Source organism: Tenrec ecaudatus, chromosome 16 (assembly GCF_050624435.1).
Source record: "Tenrec ecaudatus isolate mTenEca1 chromosome 16, mTenEca1.hap1, whole genome shotgun sequence".
NCBI classification, from domain to species: domain Eukaryota; kingdom Metazoa; phylum Chordata; class Mammalia; order Afrosoricida; family Tenrecidae; genus Tenrec; species Tenrec ecaudatus.
Genome location: NC_134545.1, coordinates 53,897,607 through 53,918,661, shown reverse-complemented (window position 1 = coordinate 53,918,661; position 21,055 = coordinate 53,897,607). Strand labels below are relative to the sequence as shown.

Here is a 21,055-nt window from a genome sequence, read left to right as displayed (position 1 = left end):
TTTCAGACAAAGTGTTTAAACATGTCTCTGTAATCCATGAATAGCTAGAAACATTTTTTGTCCATTACACACTAGTCTTGGTGGTGTTGGGGTGCCTTCAAAGTATAAAAATTGGATTTTGTGCCCATGGGGGAAATGATGTTGACTCTAAGGTTGTCATCAAATGTTATCAATATTCAAATAGGCATCTTTCTAAATCATTCAACTTTGCAAGAAGTTTATGGAAACACTGTCCCACATAAAGCAATAGCTTCTAGATGAATCGATCGCTTTAAGGATGGTTGGGGAGACCTCAGAGATGAGTCGAGCGAGGGATACTATCAATCTCAATAAATGATGAAATTGTTGCTGAAGGCCAGAAATTGGTGGAAGAAGACCACAGAATTACCACTAATGTGATTAGTTACTGAAGTTGGAATCTCCCATTTTCAATTTAAGCTAACATCTTGTCCTCAGCAATCTTTCAGTTTGATGGCTGCCAACAGTTTTGCCTGAAGGTCAGCTAGTTCAAATGGCTAATCTTTTCATCAGTTTTTAAAGCAAGAACACAATTGTATGGGCCAAATCATAAGGAAGAGCAAGTCTTGGATTTACTAAAACAACCCAGAGAGCAAGGTTCAATGAAAACAGTGGCTTCCTTGGGGATCTGCTGGGTCAGTTAAGGACAAAACAGAGAGGTCAGTTCAAAAGATTATGGTAACTTTTTTGAAATTCCAAAGGAATTGTGGCAGTTACATAATTTCCTGTCAACTTGTGAAGGGATGGCGTCTGGCCTGTCAATCAGGCCACAGCCAATGAGACTTCTGTGTTGGCATGGCCTTTTGCTGAGGATTCTGGGAATTCCTATGTTCTTCCCTGGAGGTGGGAGACTCTCTCTGGTGTGTCTTCCTGCTGACAAGTCACATGGAGCTACACTGATGCAGTCAGAGCCCTGGAACTGGAGGAGCCACATGGAGACTCATACCAGCTCTGAGATGCTTCCACCATCACTGGATCCACAAAATTTTCCACCAACTAGCCTGTGATCTTCCTACATTCGCCATCATTGCATGGCTGCATGAGTCCAAAGAGGAATTTGTTGACTAGTATGGACATATGGGGTAATATCAGAATTATGGACTTTATCTGGACAAGATAGGATGTTTTCTTAATGTACAATTGCTCTTTGATATAAAGTTCTCTCTTGCATGTATGAGTGGCTCTGGGTTTGTTCCTCAAGTCTACCTGGACTAACACAGGAATATATCTTAATGGGACTACAAAGGAGATAATTTGCATTTCTTTTCTCAAAAGGATATAGGTTGATCATAGGAACTTATCATAAAGAAATGTTATGAAAATTAAAATCTGAATTGGTGAGACAAAGCCGGGAAGGTTGTGCTGATGAGTCTTTTTTTTTTCCATCACAAAAATAGACCTGCTTATTCAAGGGTCCTATGAGAATTATCTTGGAAAATTCTGTTCACCCTACCATCCTAATCTAGCCCCTTTACACTTCTTTTTGTTGCCAAACTCAAAAAACACTTAAAAGGATCACAACTGAGTCTCTCGAGGATGCCAAAACTACCACTTTGATGTGCATAAATTGAAGAACGCAGTATTACTTGAGGAAACATTAGAGAGAAGTATATAGACTAGATAGGAAATGTTGAGGAATAATAGCTTCACATTTTGATATTTTTAAAATAATAGTATCTTTGATTTTGTACTAACGTTTTTTCACTTGCCCTCCTACATCCCATTTTGTTACCATCTGTGATCTTAAAAGTTGATGAGTGGCTAGGATACAGCTATTAGTCTCTACTAGTATGGGGCAAGAGAAAGGATTAAATCAACGAAAAACTCTTCTACAAGACTAATGGAAAGATGTTTACTTGCATTTATTGACTATGCAAAGGCATTCAATTTGTGGACTATAGTAGACTATAGATAACCTTGAGAAAGATGGGAATTCCAGAACACTTGATTGGGCTTGTGAGGAACTTGTGCATGGATCTAGAGACAGTTGTGAAAACAGAACAGAAGAATGTTGCATGATTGAAAATCAAGAAAGTTATCTGTCAGGGTTATAACACCTCACCCTACTTGTTCAATCCGTATGCTGAGCAAATAGTTAGAGAAACTGCATCATATGAAGATGAATGTGGCATCAGGCTTGTCAACAACCAGATGATACGAAGATGCTAATGAAGATCAAGGATTGCTACCTTCAGTATGAATTATGACTCAACGTAAAGAAGACCCAAAAATTAAGAAAAGGTTGAAATTGTCAAAGATTTCATCTTGCTTGGATCCATCATCAATGCTCATGGAAGCAGCAGTCAAGAGATCAAATCTTCTACACAAGACCTTTTTAGAGTATTGAAAACCAAGGATGTTATTTTGAGGACTAAGTTGCCCATGACCCAAGCCTTGGTATTTTCTATCCCACATCTGCATGGCCTCATATGCAGTGTGAAAGTTGTATATTGAATAAAGAAGACCAAGGAAGAATCGATGCATATGAATTGTGGTGCTGGAGAAGTATAGGAAGGTACCGTGGACTGCTAAAAGGGAAAACCAATCTGTCTTGGAAGAAGTAAGATCAGAGAGTTCCCTAGCAGCAAAGATGGCAAAACTTCATATCATGTGCTTGGGACATGTTGTCAGGAGAGACCAGTCCCTGGAGAAAGACACAATGCATGGGAAGTGGTGGGGCAGCGAAAAAGAGACAGACTCTCAATAAGATGGACTGACAGAGTGATTACATCAATTGGCTCAGACTTACACACAATTGTAAGAATGATGCTTCCTTCCATTGTGCAATGGATTGCTATGTGCTGGAACTAACTAGATGGCACGTAACAGGCTACACAAACCACCGTCTCTTCTACCCTAAAGCCAAAAGAACTACATGGTGTCCAGGTACCACTACTGACTGATCTTCTCAAGGACATAATAGCTGCCCTGACTAAATATGAGAAGAATGTAAAACAAATAATAAAAAGTTCAGATTTACTAAACCAACTTAGACTTAAAGTGATCATATTGATTTATCCTTCAAACTTTTATCTGAAACTACTCCAATAATGATCTTTTGGTAAATAACAGACTGGCATGTAAAATAAATTATATCATCGGTCAGTACGATGCTCTTAAAAGAAGTTTCTTATGAGACTAAATGGTCAATATTTACTGTAAAGATGTGAAAATAAGTTGGTGGTGGAGGGAGTAGGGAAACTAAAATAATGGGAACAGAGCAACCAGAATGGAAATAATGAAAATATTGACACATTGTGAAATTTGTAACCAATGCCAAAAGCAAGTTATAGAGAAATTATTAAAAGGGAACCTGAGGATCCCCAGTGGTTTAGTAGCTTGTGTGTTGTGCTGCTAACCACAAGGTCAGCAGTTCGAAATCACGAGCTGATCTGAAGAATCAAGATGAAGCTTTCTACTTTTTCTACTAAAACATTATGATTCAGTGGAATTTAGTTTTTTCTGTGTAATTTTAATTAAAACACAATAAAATATTATTTTAAGTGCTTTTAATATCAAAGAAGAAGTTGATATATTAACAAAGATCCATAAGATTAGTGTCATGCAGAAAGTTACACCTCAGTTTGGCTCTCAAGAGTGATTAGTAAGTAGTATAATCAGTAAATACAAAGAAGCTGGGTATCCTAAATAACAACAGACATAAATCTTGAGGAAAGGTCAAAAGAAAAGACTAGCATTACCACCGAGTCGATTCCAACAACACTGCCCTTTGGGGTTCTGAGGCTCTAAATCTTTATGAGAACAGAAACTGTCATCTTTCTCCAGAGAAGGGACTGGTGGAGTTGAACTGCTGACCTTGTGGCTACCAGCCTAACACAAGGACTCCTTAGGACCCAAGACTAGCACACCATTATCAGGGACACAAGAAAGAGATCTGGAGAATATATATGACGTGGTCCAAAGTGAATGTGAATCAGAAGACAAATTTTAATTTTTCATATCAAGGTGTAAATGTGTCTCAGTCTAAATAATATTCAGCTCAATAATATCAACTTTACTTTACTTTATAGGACTTCAAAACCCTCTGGAAAGGAAATGGGTTTTATAACCCTATTAGAAGGATTTAGGGTAGATGAAGAGAGGAAAATATTCAATTAGAGTCCATATTATCCAAATTTATTTTACCTTACTCAACAAAGCCAAAGTCCAAAGAAATATCTTGGTCTATAACTTCTCAAATTCATGCATAAGTTTGTGATCTATATAATACAACTTGCTATTACCATTCTTAGGTAGCACCAAGCAACAGGATAAAAAAGTAAGCCATCCAAGATTGGGAAAACTCCAAGAATACATATCCAGATAAAGAAAAAGAAGTCTCCAGATTCTTCTGTTGTCCATTTACTTCAGCCTGACTCATCCTGGTAAACCCACCACCTCATCGAGTTCCCACCGTCCTCTCCTACCTTTCTCACCATAGCTATTTTCAATGAGAGTCATTTGACAGTGGAAATGTAGGGGTGTTTGAGCCCCACCTAAAAGCATGCCGAGGAAGCTTAATTACCTATATTCACTCTCAAAAAAAAAAAAAAACAAAGAAGAAGAAGAAAGATCACTAAACTCACATAGAGGAAAGAAAGTACAATAAGCCTAATGAACCTCCAAGGCAGTGAAAGAGCAATCACGCTCTCCAGCTCTCTGTCCAGTGTGGAGAATGTTGGAATCGACTCGGTGGTAATGCTAGTCTTGTCTTTGGACCTTTCCTCAAGGTTTACATATGTTGGTAATTAGGATACCCAGCTTCTTTGTATTTATTGATTACGCGACTTACTAATCACTCTTGAGAGCCAAACTGAAGAGTAATCTCTAAATGGGCATAGGAAAAAAATTAACAAGTCTAAGAAAATAATCATGATCCAGTCACTGTTGTTATCAACTGCCTTGGAGCAAGTGTCTAACTCAAGGCAATCCCCTTGCTAAGGAAATAAAACACTGCTCCGTCTTATGCCAATATTTTGGGCTGTTGGAGATCAGACTTTTGTGATCCATCCACTTTTCAATGGCTGATTTTTTGGACGTAGATTTCCAGACCCTTCTTCCTAGCCTTTCTTGTTCAGAAATTCCACTGAGCCACAAAAAAGAAACGGCACACAAGCCTCCATCCATTATCTGAGAATCAAACCCAGTTCTTCTTCATGAAAGGCAAAAATCCTGCTATAGAACCTCCAACGTCCCCGTTATTGTTTGTAGGTACTGTCAAATGGATTTGGGCTCTTCGTGACCCCACTGGAAAGCTCAGAGCTGCTCCACAGTATTTTCTAGGCTGTGATCTTTACAAGAACTAACCACTAGGCCATTCTGCCTTAGAGCCACTGAGTGCCTTCCAATCATCAACCTTCCACTTGGCAACCAAGAGCTTAATCTTTATACCTTGAGAACTCCTTATGCCTTCATTAGTCAATGGAAACGAATGCAATTCATTTGGACACCCATAATTCAAAATAAAGTAACATTGGGGTTTTGTGTTTTCACAAGAAATGGAAAGAAGAAGGAGATAATGTTTGGAGGAAGTCCTAACATAAGACGTAGAGGAAGGGGCATTCAAGAAACCAAAGAGTTAAGGTCAATTTAAAGTATAACAAATCTATTCATTTCAATTGTCTGTAAACTGAGGCCAAAGCACTTATTACACTTCTTTATTCATAGCAACCAGCAACACAACTAAGTATTTACTGAGCATTTACCATATACCGGCTATTGCTGAGAGCACTGGAGAGGATACGGTGTTGAAGGTGACAGATAAGCCCTGTCTTTATAGGCTATGTCTGTCACAAGAAATGATTAATACAATTGGACCAATGAACAAATCATGACTAATTTTCTGGTACAAAGAATTCTGCCTTATAAGGCAAAAGCTTCCTTGCTGAATTAGCAATTTTGCAAAGTGACCTGAATATTTTCCATTAGGAGAAACACATTTTCTCGTGTGGATTTAATAAATTTTGGAGGGTTTGCAGAGGGAAAGATAGGAGATAAAAAACAAATCCTACCAAGACAAGGAAGAACTGGTGCCCTCACCTCTCAAACTGTGCCCATCCAAAACACATCCAACTTCAACTGTGGCTTTAGGAAAAATACTCAACTAACGGTACAAATTCAAAGGATGCTCTGCTGAATTTGGAAGCAAAATGTTGAAGTAAACAAAGTTTATTTTTGCTTTTCTCTGCCAACTATCCATTTACCTTCCCTATTTTCTTAGTTTGTTATTTTTTTAAAGTCTTCAGGAGCCCTGGTGGGGCTATTCGCTAAGCTTTAGTCTGATCACCTCAAGGTCAGTTTTTCAAACCCATCAGTTACTCCAAAGGAAAATTAAGACTGCATACCCCCATAATGAGTTATGTTTTGAAACTGAGGGTTGTAGCAATTGTACAATATGGCTTAATGTGATTGAACTATGGAATGGTATGATATCTGGATTCGCTCCTAATAAAATGGTGTGGGGTGGAGGAAATGATTTAGTCTTGGAAATCCTATATGGCAGTACTCTGTCCTAGAGGGTCACTATGAGCCAGGATCATCTTGGACAACAGTGGGTTTGGTGTAGATGATACAGTGGGACACATATGCAGCTTCATTTCCCTCACTCATTATCTCTTAGCTTACCTCCAAAAGATCTTCCCCCTCTTTTTCCATCCCATCTTGGTCTCCGACTTTCTTTCTATTCTACCCATCACTCTACTCCTCTATTACTTCCCTCCCAGTGGCCTTCCATCTATTCTGGACAGGAAGACTGAATGATCACTAGCTATAGAGGAAAGCAGCATGTCAAGAGTAAGACAAAGGAATTGACAGTATGCCACGTGCATGGTGTGAAGTCCTTCTCACTAAGTATTTGTCTTTGGGGGTTCAATAAGTTGCCTTTTGTACGTAAACTTATCTAGAATTGAGCTTAGGTCATAGCAACACTTCGGAGATGATGAAAATCCTTTAATGTTTACTTATATGTTGAAGAATCTGCAGGAGGCAAGAGAAGCCTTTTGACTCTAGCCAGGTGTCATTCTCGTGTCAAAGTTCATGTTAAGTCCCAGGTCTATCTTCTCCCAATGACCTTCCTCACGTATTCCCTAGAGCCCCTCACTCCTTGCAGAGATATTGGGAATATGACAGCTGGGAGAGATGGGAAAATCTCAGATTTGACATCAGTCACTGATTTAAGAACTAAAATTCAACTCTTTTATTAACCCATTGACATTAAACAACTTTACTCTCTGAACTGTTTTCTCATCTGCAAACTGGGGCTAAGAAAATCAACTCTACTGTATTGTTATTAGCATTTAATGAACTAATGCATTCATCACTTTACGTGGCATATATGTGTGTGTGCTATTTCTTAAATAAGGAACTCTAGTGACCCTGTGTGTCACGGACTGGTTTTCCAACTGCAAGGTCAGAAGTTTAAACCCAACAGCTCTTCCCTGGACAAAGATGAGGTTGTGAGCTCCCCATGGAGATTTAGACTGTCAGAAATCATGTGTGCAGGGTCACTATGAGTTTGAATCAACTGCGGGGGTTTTGTTGTTTTTGTTGTTGTTTCTATACGATGTCTACAAGGGAGAGTCAAAAAGTATTGCTACCAAATTTATAAACCTATGGTAAACCAAAACATCCCATTGTGACGTGATTGCTTCTCACCATGTCCTCCACCTGGGTCCACATATTCTCGTGGCAGTGTTCCCATCTTCCTAACCCTTCCCCCAAAGGACTCTGTGCTTTTCAATGTACAATCCATCAACAGGGCAATTCTGACATCATCCAGGGAGCCAAATCTTAATTGTTTCCAATGTTCTTTGAGTTTTAGAACAAAGAATTCTGAAGGAACAAGATCAGGGCTGTAGGATTTATGGGGTAAGTTTTCTCTCAAAGAATGAGCAGGTGTATTGTAATGGGGAAAAAAAATCCTTGGTATAATTTTCCTGGTCTTTTTTTCTTGCAATGAAGCTTCGCGTTTTCTTCTAACTTCTCCGAAGAAGTCACAGCGATCTCCGATGTCTTTTGAAAGCAAGTCTATTAGTTCTCATAACCTTTTGAGCTGACCTCTCTGCTTTGAATTCCACTGGCCTAGTAGATCCTCTTGAAAGCCACTCTTTTGATTGGACCTTTTGTTTCTTCACAGCACTCTAATGAGATGAAAGCAAGCACATTACCGAGAGAACGTCTCTGCGGATGTCCATTAAGCATAGAGGCTTATTTAAATAAGTTTTGTTTGGAATAAACCTGTGCACCTGTGAACTAGAAGCCAGGTAGCAATGCTGTATGACTTACTTTTGTAAAAACACATCGACACAGACATACAAGTATGTCCTCAAACACGAGTAGTTTCTCTCACTGTTCACAATGCATTCTCCTCTTGACGCAATCAAATTCTTCCTACTTCATAATTAGCTACTGTGTGACTATAATCTCTGAAAATGTGCTAGTGAAAGGGGGTAAGAGAAGCGGGCCAGGGATACTGCTTGCCAATGTAGAGCGTTCTCAGCAGTGAAATATGGCTTTGGAAACCAAACTGTACTAAAGATGACACAGGCCAGAGCACTGACGCACAGTGTGTATTTTAAGCAGCAGCTAGGAGCTTACCCCTGTCAGTAGCGCTAGTAATGATGCCTAACTCTGTCTTTGGTGCTAATACCTAGGCCAACACTAATTTAAAAAATCATAATAAAACAAAAATGGACGCTCTGTCCTTTTTCACTCTGAACTAAAGAATGTGCACAGAGAGTATTTAATTTTCCCCAGAACATTCTATAAAACCAATATAAGTCCTACAAAAACGGTCCCAGGAGGTAATAGAGTAAGATGCAGAGCATTTTTGTCCCAGGACAATATTTTTGGATCTTAAGATATGATGTCTTCCTCTGAAAACCCCCATTTAAAAGATCCAAAATTTAGTACTTAGGCCACGTAAATAAAGCCGCATGCATTGCCACACTAACAGGAAAGACTCTCTTCAATAATTAACTCCATGGCTGGCCATGCAAATCTGCCTCGTGGTCATGTTTTTAAGACAGTATCCAGCATTGAACACAGTCCCCAATTTCATGCAACGTAATTTAAACATCTAACTGGCTCTTCTGCTCTGAATACAGTTGATCATAACAAAACCTTGATAACTCTGACACCTAGTGGCTATAAAAAATACAAGAGCCAAATTCAGCATGAGAAAAAGAGTACCTTGCAAACATAAAGGCACAAAACAAACCAAAAAAATCATATCAGTGGGAATGAGGGCAGTGGGGGCAGAGTAGAGACCCAAAGCCCATCAGTAGTCAATTGGACATCCCCTGTCAGAAGGACCACAAGGAAGAGGTGAGCCAGTCAGAGTGCAGTACAGCACCTACAAAACACACAACCTTCCTCTAGTTCTTTAATGTTTCTCCCACCACCACCACCCACCACGATCATGACTCAAATTCTATCTTACAAATCTGGCTAGACCAGAATATGTGTAATGGTACAGATAAGAGCTTGCAACATAGGGAATCCAGAACAGATAAACCCCTCAGGACCAATAAGGGGAGCAGTGATACTAGGAGGGTAAGGGAAGAGGGCAGGAGGAGGACGAGGGCACCGATCACAATAATCAACATATGGACCCCCTCACTAGGGGAAAGACAGCAAGAAAGTAGGTGAAGGGACACAGCGGTCAGTGTAAGACATGGGGGGAAGAGATAATTTATGAATTATCACAGGGGAGGAAGGATGGAGGAGGGAGGGGAAAAATGAGGAGCTGATACCAAGGGCTCAAGTAGAAAGAAAATGTTTTGAAAAAGATGATGACAACATATGTACAGATGTGTTTGACACGTGGATATATGTATGGATTGTGATAAGAGCTGTAAGAGCCCCCCCAAAATACAATTTTTTAAAAAAGAATAAAAAGAATTTAAGAATAATAAATATCAGGTTTATAATGTTATATGTTCTAAAAGCAACCCGATAAAAGTCTATTTGGGCTCTGGATTCATCGTAAGGTCTATACAAGGCGGCAAAATTAATTGCATTTGTAAGTTATATTTTCTATCAACCTTCCACATTTAGCAAATGTTTGCTAATTTTCAAACATAAACAAGAAAGCAAATGATCAATTCACATGGCGGTATTTTATCTTAACTCTTTTGTGCCTCACCCATCCCCCTACTAAGTACAAAGACCATTTGGCCAAGCCACTCTAGAGGTTTACTTTATGCCATCAAGGCATCTTTGACAAAAAGAGGTGGACTTTCACAAATCAGCAGGCGCTTTCTATAAGAGAGACTTAAGGGCACACAGGGAAACCCCTAAAGTACACATCTGAAGATAAGGACCACATTAGGCACTGCAGGAAGCCACTGAACACAGCAGGTCAGTGCAACACAGCCAGATTCTGTTCTATCCATTAGGTGAGGAGTTCCGACGACGACGACGCACCTGAGTCTCTGAAAGCTGGCGGTGGGAAACCTGGTGTTCGCCTGCTCCTCCCACTCCACCCAGAGGAGGTCTGGCCCCTACCTGCTGACGTTTGAAGGCCAAGTAATCGAGATTTCCCAGCTCCTTCCCAAGCTTCTGGTAGGTCCTTTGGAGGTCAGATTTGTTGGAAATATTTTTAAGAGATTCAAATGTCCTCTGAAACTGAAATAAAGAATAAAAGCAGATAATTGCAACAACAGCATATATTTTTCAAACAGCCAGCTAGCTATACACAGAAATAATTGACACTGACTCTTAGTTTCTCCCTCCATAATGTAGAGATAACAAATGCTAGCTAATTGCCTTTCAATGAAATAATTAGATGTGATTATAAAGAATTAGCAATTGTCCTAAATACAACCAATATTATTAAATGAATGAGACGCATGGTTAGCCCTCACTCAGACAAAAGAACAGATTCTATTTTGAGGGAAAAATGCCTTTCAGATTTAGAATACATTGCTGCTTTTAAATTATATATATAAGATATATAGCTGCTTTTAAATATATATATAGAGAGAGTGAACACATTATTTCAAATCATAATAAAGAAGGATTGAAAGTGCTCTTATCTTTCCATTTTGAAAATAACCACATTTATGAACAAAATGGCTGCATGTTGCTGTTGTTAGGTGCTGTGGAGTCAGGTACAATTCATCGTGAGCCTATCTATGTACAAAAGAAGGCTCCAATGCCCAGTCCTGTGCCACCCTCAGAGTTGGGGTTTGAGGCCATGGTTGCAGCTGCTGTGTCAATCCATCTTGGCAAGGGTCTTCCTTTTTGTCGTTGCTCCTCTATTTTGCCAAACGTGATCCATTTCCTGGGACTGCTCTCTCCTGACAGCATGTGCAATGGAAGTGGGGTCATTATTCTTGCCTCTGAGGAGTATTCTCGCATACTGTACTTCTTTCAAAACAGATTGGTTGGTTCTTTGGGCAGTCTATGGTACTTTCAATATTCCTTACCAACACCGTAATTTAAATACACTGATTCTTCTCCAGTCTTCCTTACTCAATGCTCAACTTCCATACGCATATGAGGCAAATGAAAACACCGTGGCCTATGCCAAGTGATGATGAAGTTCCCCCCAGGCAGGCAGACACACTCATCTCAGAGGGATGAAAGATACTGATGGGAACGTCAAGTCAGGAGAGGGGAAAGGGAGCAGACACGTCTGGGAGAAAACAAGTGCATGAATGTTGGCAGAAAAAAGAAGAGGATCAACTTCTAAGTGGGGTAAAAAATGACTAACAATACTTTTAAGGACCATAAGTGGGGAGGATGCCTGGTAGTAAGCACCTAATAAGCCATACCTTGAGGACCCAGGCCAAGTATCATAAAACACTGGGGCATTGAATCCTGGATCTTCAAGGTACACAACACACTCCAAATGCCAAACCAGAGGGATTCAAAGTGGAAACTCCATGAGGTGAACTAGATTCTACCTGAAACACACCTGTAAACTGAGGACTTAATACTGAAAATTCACAGTCTTTGAAGAAGCAGAAGCTAGCTGTGCTGAGTATTATGCTTTGCATAATAGCTGGGCTAAGAGATCAATGTCCCACTTCCCGTATTAAGATATATATTATTCTGGGAGACCTGTGATTGATACTGTCAATGAATATTATTGTAAATTTTCCCCAATAACCAACTTCCATTGTTTGTGTACATAGCATTCAGCCACATAAGGATTTGTTCTGTACAAGTGAATAATTCAGGTATTGCAATATATGAGGGGACACTCCCAAAATAAATTTTTTTTCAAAGCTATGCATTTAAATTTTTTTACAAAGCAACCTTATCACCTTCAAAGTTCTCTCTATTACATGTAATACATTTGTCAAATCTGTGATTCTGTTCCTGAAAACATTTTTCAAACTCATGTTTGGATAGCTTGTTTTTTTCTTCTCTTCTACGTCATCAAATTGTTTCCTTTCGTGTCCCTCTGCATTCGTGGAAACAAAAGGAAGTTGCATGGAACAAGGTGGCTGTGTGAGCAGGTATATTGTCACAGTGGCAAAATCAGTCCCCCGTCTGCCACAAATCAGGCCTTTAATATCACAAACTGTTACACTATCTTTTCAGATCCTCTAAATAGAAAGCTTAATTAAAAGTCTGACCTAGTGGAATGAACTCCAAATGCACTACAAGTCAACATATTTGTCTATTCTGGAAGTTGACAGACATCCAGAATGAGGTTTGTCATCAACTGACATTTCACTTTTTTTTGAAAAGAGAAAACCACTCGTACACCTGCGTTTTCCCCATAATGCTGTCCTTGTAAGCTGTGTTCAACATTATAATAGTTTCTGAAGCATTTTTCCCCAAGCAGGAAAATTTCACAACAACCACATGCTGTTCTCTTAAATCAGCCATTAAAAAAAAGGTTTGAGTGAAACTGCTTTTAAGAAAAAATTTACTGTGACCAGAGAGAACCTTCCCAGGTTATGCCACTGGGTGCACTTACTCAGAGGAAGTTTTCTGATGCTTGCCTAGTGGAAAAATTACATACTACAAAAACTCTACTCTGTCCAGCACAATTCCAGGGTCTTGGGGGATACCCTCTTGTATAGTTAGCTTACATTGGTCCAATATCCCTCTCTCAACAGTGTTTTAAAAATTAGTGCCAGGGACTAATTAATGACACTATTAACAGAAGTTCCAGAGAGATTATCAATATGATTCTCTACCATAAACTAACAAAGAGGTCTCTAAAGTGATCCAGAGACAGATAAAGAAAACATAGATCCAGGATTGGATTTGGGGCTTGCACTAAATCCTAGCTCCAATTTAAGAATAATTTGTTCTTACAGCATGGTCCTACTCTGTACTCATCCTCATAAGGGAAACATAGAAGCTATAGCAAAATGTGGTGAAGAAATTAGATGGTGTCCAGCTATTCTATCAGACAGAATAGCCTCTGAGGTCTTGAAGGCTCATTTCCAAACAGCCATCTAAGTGAGATGTCAACTAAGTCCACATGGAAGAAGCACACCAACACTCATGACCCAAGGATTCTAAATTATACATTCCAAAGCCAAAGAAGGGAATAGTATCAAAGCATAAATTGTGAGATTCTGGTTTACAGAAGGATATGGATGACAGTGGAAGTCCAAGATACATTTGGACTTATTTTCTGCACATAAAATAAACGTCTGGTCATTTTCCTCTATCCATAATATCTATAAATGGGAAGAAACTAGTTGCCAAACAAAAAGTATTGGTGAGATTACTATAGGAGATCACACTGATAAACCAGCCTTGAACAGTTAAAACCTTTTTAATTGATCCCCCCTGTGATATACTTTGGGCCAGATCTGGTTTTCAATATTTTCTGTCCTTTTTTTCATATTAGGGTTACCCTTTAATGTATTGGGGTCATTGTAAGTAGCCTTCTTACATCTTTGCTATGTGTCTTCTGTTTTCAGTATATGAAACCCAGGATTTATGAACCTATAGAAACCACAACTACAATAATGGTTCCTAGGGGGATTGGGGTGGGTGGGTAAGGAGAGCTGACATAATGAAGTTCAGAAGGAAGACAATGTATTGAAATTGATGGTGGTCACAATTGTATAATACTGCTGATGTGATTAAACTATGGTATGGAATGATATCTGTATTAGCTCCCAATAAAATGGTTTTGAATAAATAGAAAGAAAATAACCACGACTTGAGTAAGGCACACGTAAGTCCTCGAAGTATGCATGTTATGTTGCCGCAATGGGATGAAATACCATTCCCTCTATAGGAATCCCTGTGCAGAATGAGTCACTCCCCAAACTCCAGCTCGGAGTAGCTCACAGATTATGTGGAGGTGGATGGAAAACTAGCACTTTGATCATTCAGTGTTTGTGGCATCTTCGTCTATTTTTTCTCTGGAACACAGCTGACTTACACAATAGGTTCTGTTGAATCAGAATGCTCTTGTTCGTTTTTAAGTCAGACACTAGATAAATACAAAGAAGATAAATTGCAGTGTTTCATACACTATTGTTCTGCTACTAATAATTAATTAAGCAAGGAAAAACACAAGAAATTGAATTCTTGAATCACGTTAGTGAATCATCGGAACAAATTTTGCTTGGTTAAGTGATTGCCAATGTCAAGTAATGTCATTTGTAGGGCATTTGCATTTGCACTCCCTCTGAGCTGCTTATATCTCACCATGTGCCATCAGATAGATTTCTACAGATAGAGATTGTACTTAAACACCCAGAATCCCATTGTGATCATGATGCTATGAGACAAGCTAATGAGATTTTATAGAAGATAATTAAGTTTCTAGGGAAATTATTTGACCCTTCCTATATCAAACTCTAGGCAATAAATCATATTATAAAACTGTTCTACTGTATTAACTTCTCGATTTTATGAAAGCAATATGTTTATCCATATCCAAGGTGACAGAAGGTAATAAGGTACACTTCCACAACAATAAGATTTTAGTACCTACTATGCACAAGGCTTATTATATTATAGTAGATACTAAAATATTATTTGTGAAATACAATTGATGTATGTATATGTATGGATTGTGGTAAGAGTTGTATGAGCCCCTAATAAAATGTTTTTTAAAAAATGAGGAGCTGATACCAAGGGTTCAAGTAGAAAGCAAATGTTTTGAGAATGATGATGTCAACAAATGTACAACTGTGCTTGACACAATAGAAGTATGCATGGATTGTGATAAAAGCTGTATGAGCCCCTCTAAAATGATTTTTTTTTAATTCCATTACTGTTCTGTTGTGGAAGTGTAAGGTACAGAGCCCTGGTGGCAGTGGTGGGCTGCTAACTGGAAGGTCAGCCATTCAAAATCACCGGCCACTCCAAGGAGGAACATGAAGCTTTCTACTCCCATAAAGATTTACAGACTCAGAAACCCAGACAGCCAGTTCTACTCTGCCTTTTTATTATATATATTTTTAATCATTTTATTAGGGGCTCATACAACTCTTATCATAATCCATACATACATCAATTGTATAAAGCACATTTGTACATTCATTGCCCTCATCAATCTCAAAACATTTACTCTCCACCTAAGCCTCTAGCATCAGCTCTTCATTTTTCCCCTTCCTCCCTGCTCCCCCTCCCTCATGAACCCTTGATAATTTATAAATTATTATTTTGTCATATCTTGCTCTGTCCAATGTCTCCCTTCACCCACTTTTCTGTTGTCCGTCCTCAGAGAGGAGGTCACATGTAGATCCTTGTAATCTGTTCCCCCTTTCCAACCCACCCTTCCTCTACATTCCCAGTATCATCACTCACACCACTGTTCCTAACGGGATCATGCACCCTGGATTCCCTGCGTTCCCAGTTCTTATCTGTACCAGTGTACATTCTCTGGTCTAGCTGGATTTGTAAGGTAAAATTGGAATCATGATAGTTGGGGAGGAGGAAGCATTTAGGAACTAGAGGAAAGTTGTATGCTTCATCATTGCTACATCACACCCTGGCTGGCTCGTCTCCTCCCAGAAACCCTTTTGTAAGGGGATGTCTAGTGTCCTACAAATGGGCTTTGGGTCCCTCATTCACTATGATAAGATATTTTGTTCTGATGATACCTGATGCTTGATCCCTTTGCCACCTCGTGATCACACAGGCTGGTGTGCTTCTTCCATATGGGCTTTGTTGGTTCGGAGCTAGATGGCCACTTGTTTACCTTCAAGTGTTTAAGACCCCAGATGCTATAGCTTTTGATAGCTGGGCACCATCAGCTTTCTTCACCACATTTGCTTATTCACCTGCTTTGTCTTCAGTGGTTGTGTTGGGAAGGTGAACATCATAGAATGCCAATTTAATAGAACAAAGTATTCTTGCATTGAGGGAGTACTTGAGCAGAGGCCCAGTGTCCTTCTGCTACCTTAATACTAAACCTATAAATATATGCACATAGATCTATTTCCCCATCCTCACATATAAATATATTTACATATGTACATGCCTTTATTTAGACCTCTATAAAGGCCCCTTGCCTCCTAGCTCTTTTCTCTATTTCCTTTTGCTTTCCTCTTGTCCCACTATCATGCTCAGTCTTCATTTGGGATTCAGTAATTCCTCTTGGTTACATTACTCTTGTTCATACTCTACTAGGCTTCCTACCCCCTCCTCACCACCAATTTGGATCGCTTGTTGTTCCCTTGTCCCTGGGTTTGATAACACCTCTACCTTTCCCTCCACCTCCCCCTCTCCCATGTCCCCCCAGAACTGTCGGTCCCATTGTTTTCTCCTCCAAATTGTTCATCCAGCCTATCTTATTTAGACAGACCTGTGGAGATAATGACATGCACAAAAACAAGACAGAGGAAAACTAAGCAACAATATACAACAAAACAACAACAACAAACCAATGGCAAAAACAACAACAAAACACAACAAGAAAGTAAAGCTTATATTAAAATCAAGGACTGTTTGTTGGTCTTTAAGAGTGTTTTCCAGTCCAGTCTGTTGGGGCACCATGCCTTGGCCCCAAAGTCCACATTCAGCATTTCCTGGGGAGCTCGCTGCTCCATTCCTCTGCTGTTCTGTTGCACCCCCTTAGTGTTTTGCCTCGGTGTGGCGGTATCAGATCGGGTACAATTCCCACACTGTGTCTCAGGTGTTGTCCCCCGCAGGGTCATGCGTCAGCGAGGGGCGTCATGTCTCATAGTGTGGCCGGCCATGTGGTCCTCTCTGTGGACTGACTGCTCAAATCGGGAACGTCGTCCTCAAGGCCTGGTGGATCACTCTCTCCTCTTCCCCCTTCATCTGCTCCCGTGTGCTGTGATCAGATATGTCCCTCTCCCGGAGTTGCAGATTCAATGCCGCCCTTTGAAATAAATTTTTCTGGGAGGAGGGGCAGGTGTACTCTGCCTTAATGGGTCACTATGAGTGAGAATCCTCTGGATGTTAGTAAGGCATTTGAGACACTTATTTATGGAGATCAAATACTTCAGTGAGGATTGCAACTCAATGTAAAGAAAGAAAGAACCCTCGCAAGTTGACCAATACACATCACGACAAATACACATCACGACCAATACACAACATCACGACAAATACACAACATCACAACCAATCCACAACACCACGACCAATACACAACATCACGACAAATATACAACATCACAACCAATACACAATATCACGACCAATATACAACATCACGACAAATACACAACATCACGACAAGTGGAGGAAAGATTGGATTTGTCAGGGATTTCATTTTTGTTGGATCCACAACCAATACTCAGGGAAGCATCTTTCAAAAAATTAAATGAGATATTGCATTAACTAAATCTGTTGCACAAAACCTCGTTAAAGTATTAAAGAACAAAAAGGTCCCTTGAGAAGTAAGGTGTTCTTGGTCAATCACTTCATATACTGATGAAAGAAAGAAAGAAAGAAAGAAAGAAAGAGAGAGAGAGAGAGAGAGAGAGAGAGAGAGAGAGAGAGAGAGAGAGAGAGAGAGAAAGAAAGAAAGAAAGAAAGAAAGAAAGAAAGAAAGAAAGAAAGAAAGAAAGAAAGAAAGAAAGAAAGAAAAGATGAACTGATGCATTAAAATAATGGTGTCGGTGAACAACACTAAAAGCACTGTGGTCTGCCAGAAGAACAAGCAAATCTGTCTTGGAGGAAGGACAGAACAAATGCTCCTTAGACGTGAAGATGCTAAGACGTCATCTCACATACTTGGACATATTATCAGGAACAACCAGTTCCTGGAACCTTTTATCATGCTTGATGAAAGTCAGCAGCAAAGTGAAGTAGCCTTGATGAGATGGATTGACACAGTGACTGCAGCAATGGGCTCAAGCATAATGACAATTGTGAGGTTGGCGCAAGGACTTGGTAATGTGGGTTCACTATGACTTGGAACCAACATGATGTGGTAGGAGTAGTGGAGTGTTGGACTACTAAAACCAAAGGTTGGTGGTAATTGTACCCACCCATAGGAGTTTCTAACCAAAGGGCTATAGATCTGGCTCAGAAAGCTCAGAGCCAGGAAGACCCTACAGAATGCAGCTCTCCTCGACAACACAAGGCGCCATTATAGGTTGGAATCCATAACATAGCCAATGTTGACTGAGACGCATAAAATCTGCTTCCTACCTTAACAGAACTTACAAACTACTGGGGAAACTAGACACAGAACTCAGGAATGAGAGAGACATTGACATTTTGATGGCCTACTCAGTGCCAAGATATTTTCAATTTAATCCTCGCAAAAATCCCGAGATCCTGTTACTCATCTGATTCCACAGTGAGGAATCTAGGACTTGGAAAGTTCAATTAAAGGGAGATTTTGAGCTTTGTCTGTCTGACTACAACGTTCTGAGTTGGATCCAAAAGACAGAAGGAATTTGAGGAGCCTTATTGGAAACCTATTCTTTCCATCAGTTTAAACTATAAGTTCATAAACTTATTTGGCCTACTGCCCGCTTTTCAGAAAAAAATTACTCATCAGCCCCCTTGATAATTAAAAACTTTTTGTACTATATAGCCCATAATCCAGGAAAAAAGTGTAGAGGTTGTTTTTGCAGTCTCCTGGATCATCCCGGTGTCCCCCAGGGAGCCGTATTACCCAGTTTGGGAAACTGTCTTAACCTTAGCCAATGTCTGCTCATCTTCCTCCTTTTACAACATAGGAGGAAGTTCCTTTCAACAAAATGTTAATGACTTATATTGAATACCCTGCTATATATTTATGTTTGTTCCTGTGTTTTGCACATTGTTTGGTTCCTTCTTACTGTGATCAAAACAAAATGGTGATGGAGAACAAAATCATATCTCCGGGACTGAAAGAACCAGGAATTCCCAAAATCACTACCCTACAACATCCTTCCAACTTAAAATTAAACACACACCAGTAGACACTTTTAAACCAATTAAGAGAGAGGTCTGTAAAATAAACAATACTCAAAAATCCTCACTGCCTGGAGTCAATGCTGACTCATAGGGAACCCCTATGGCAGTAGTTCTCAACCTGTGGGTTGCGACCCCTTTGGGGTTCAAACAACCCTTTCACAGGGGTCGCCTAAGACCATCAGAAAACACTTATTTTCGTTGGTCTTAGAAACCTAGACACTGCTCCTCTATCCCTCTCCAGGTGGGTCCACCCACATGCAGATACAAGTACCCGGCGTGAAAACTGTTATCTGTAATTAGAAATAAATATTTCATAATATATAATTACATATTGTTTTATGATTGATCACTATGCTTTAATTATGTTCAATTTGTAACAATGAAAATACATCCTGCATATCAGTTAGTTACATTATGATTCATAACAGAAGCAAAATTATAGTTAAGTAGAAATGAAAATAATTTTATGGTTGGGGGGGTCACCACACCATGAGGACCTGTATTAAAGAGTCGCGGCATTAGGAAGGCTGAGAACCATTTCCCTGTGGGTTTCTGAGACTGTCACTGTTTTTGGGAGTAGAAAGCCCAGTCTTTCTCCTGCAGAGCTGCTGGTAGGTTTTGAACTACAATCATATGGATTGAAGCCCAACACAAACCGCTACACTACTGACTCCTATAAAATAAACAATAATACATATCAAAAAATGTACTCCTTAAAAGAATCAATTATATGAGCCCAAATGGGCAATATTTGCCCAAAACCAAAAAGAGAAGGCAGGAATGAGCAGAGAAGCTGGATTAATGGCAATGGGGAATCCAAGGAGACATGGCAAGCGCTGGCACATTGTGAGTGTTGCACCCATTGCCTCCGAACGCTTTGTAAATGCATGATTGACCAGAACACGAATTTACCAGGTCAATCTAAAGCACAATAAAAGTTTAACAGGATGAAAGATTCAACAATACTTAAGTATATTCCTATGTCTCTTTTTGTTCATCAACCTAGATTTTTCCACTGCCAATTTCTCAAAGAATTGTACAGAGAAATGTGAAATAGCCACTGAAACCCCAGCTCCATGTCAACAACACCCCATGCTCTGAAAGTTTATAATGACGGATGCCACCTAGGTCAGGTAGATAGGAATCTACTGAAATCAAGGCTGGCTCAGTCCAGTTCCGTCATGGCTAAAGTATAGACCAAAGAAGGAGTGACTTGAAGGCCGAAGCCATGCAAGAAATTTTAACTTCCTCTTCCAAAATAAGGGCAGCATGTGCATTGCATAGCAACCAGATCTCTGGAGTGGCTGAGTCAAAAACAAGTGTCTGGATCAAAGAGGGTGGGTGACCACTGTCCTTCAAAGTGTGTTACCTCTCACAGCCCTAGAAATAATTCAGTGTCACCCATCAGGCTCTTGAAAGTACTCACTTCACCTCTTCTAAGCTCACTGTGCACCTTCCATTGCAAGGCTTCTACCCAATGTTTTTCCCATTTTGGGTAGCATTTTGGATCGCCCACATTCTAAAAATCCAGGTCTATTCCAATTTCACTTCCTCAGCCATGGCTGTCTGATTGATATTTTTAAATTATTATGAATTGAATCAAACTCCTCTGTGTCCTCCCATAAATTAACAACAAGCCCAATAAATCAATCTGAACTGAAAACAAACCTAAACTATTGAGAATCTGAACATTATAAATAGACTCTGTACTTAAAAAAAT

General features: G+C 39.6%; 1 protein-coding gene across 1 annotated transcript in view; it reads right to left on the bottom strand.

Annotated features, from left to right (window-relative positions):
* Positions 1 to 21,055, bottom strand: part of CTNNA3 (catenin alpha 3) — a 1,794,797-nt gene that overhangs the window by 1,685,320 nt on the left and 88,422 nt on the right. Inside the window, exon 4 of the mRNA XM_075534447.1 lies at positions 10,525 to 10,644. Within this exon, the coding sequence (XP_075390562.1) occupies positions 10,525 to 10,644 (120 nt within the window). The remainder of the gene's footprint in view (positions 1 to 10,524; positions 10,645 to 21,055) is intronic.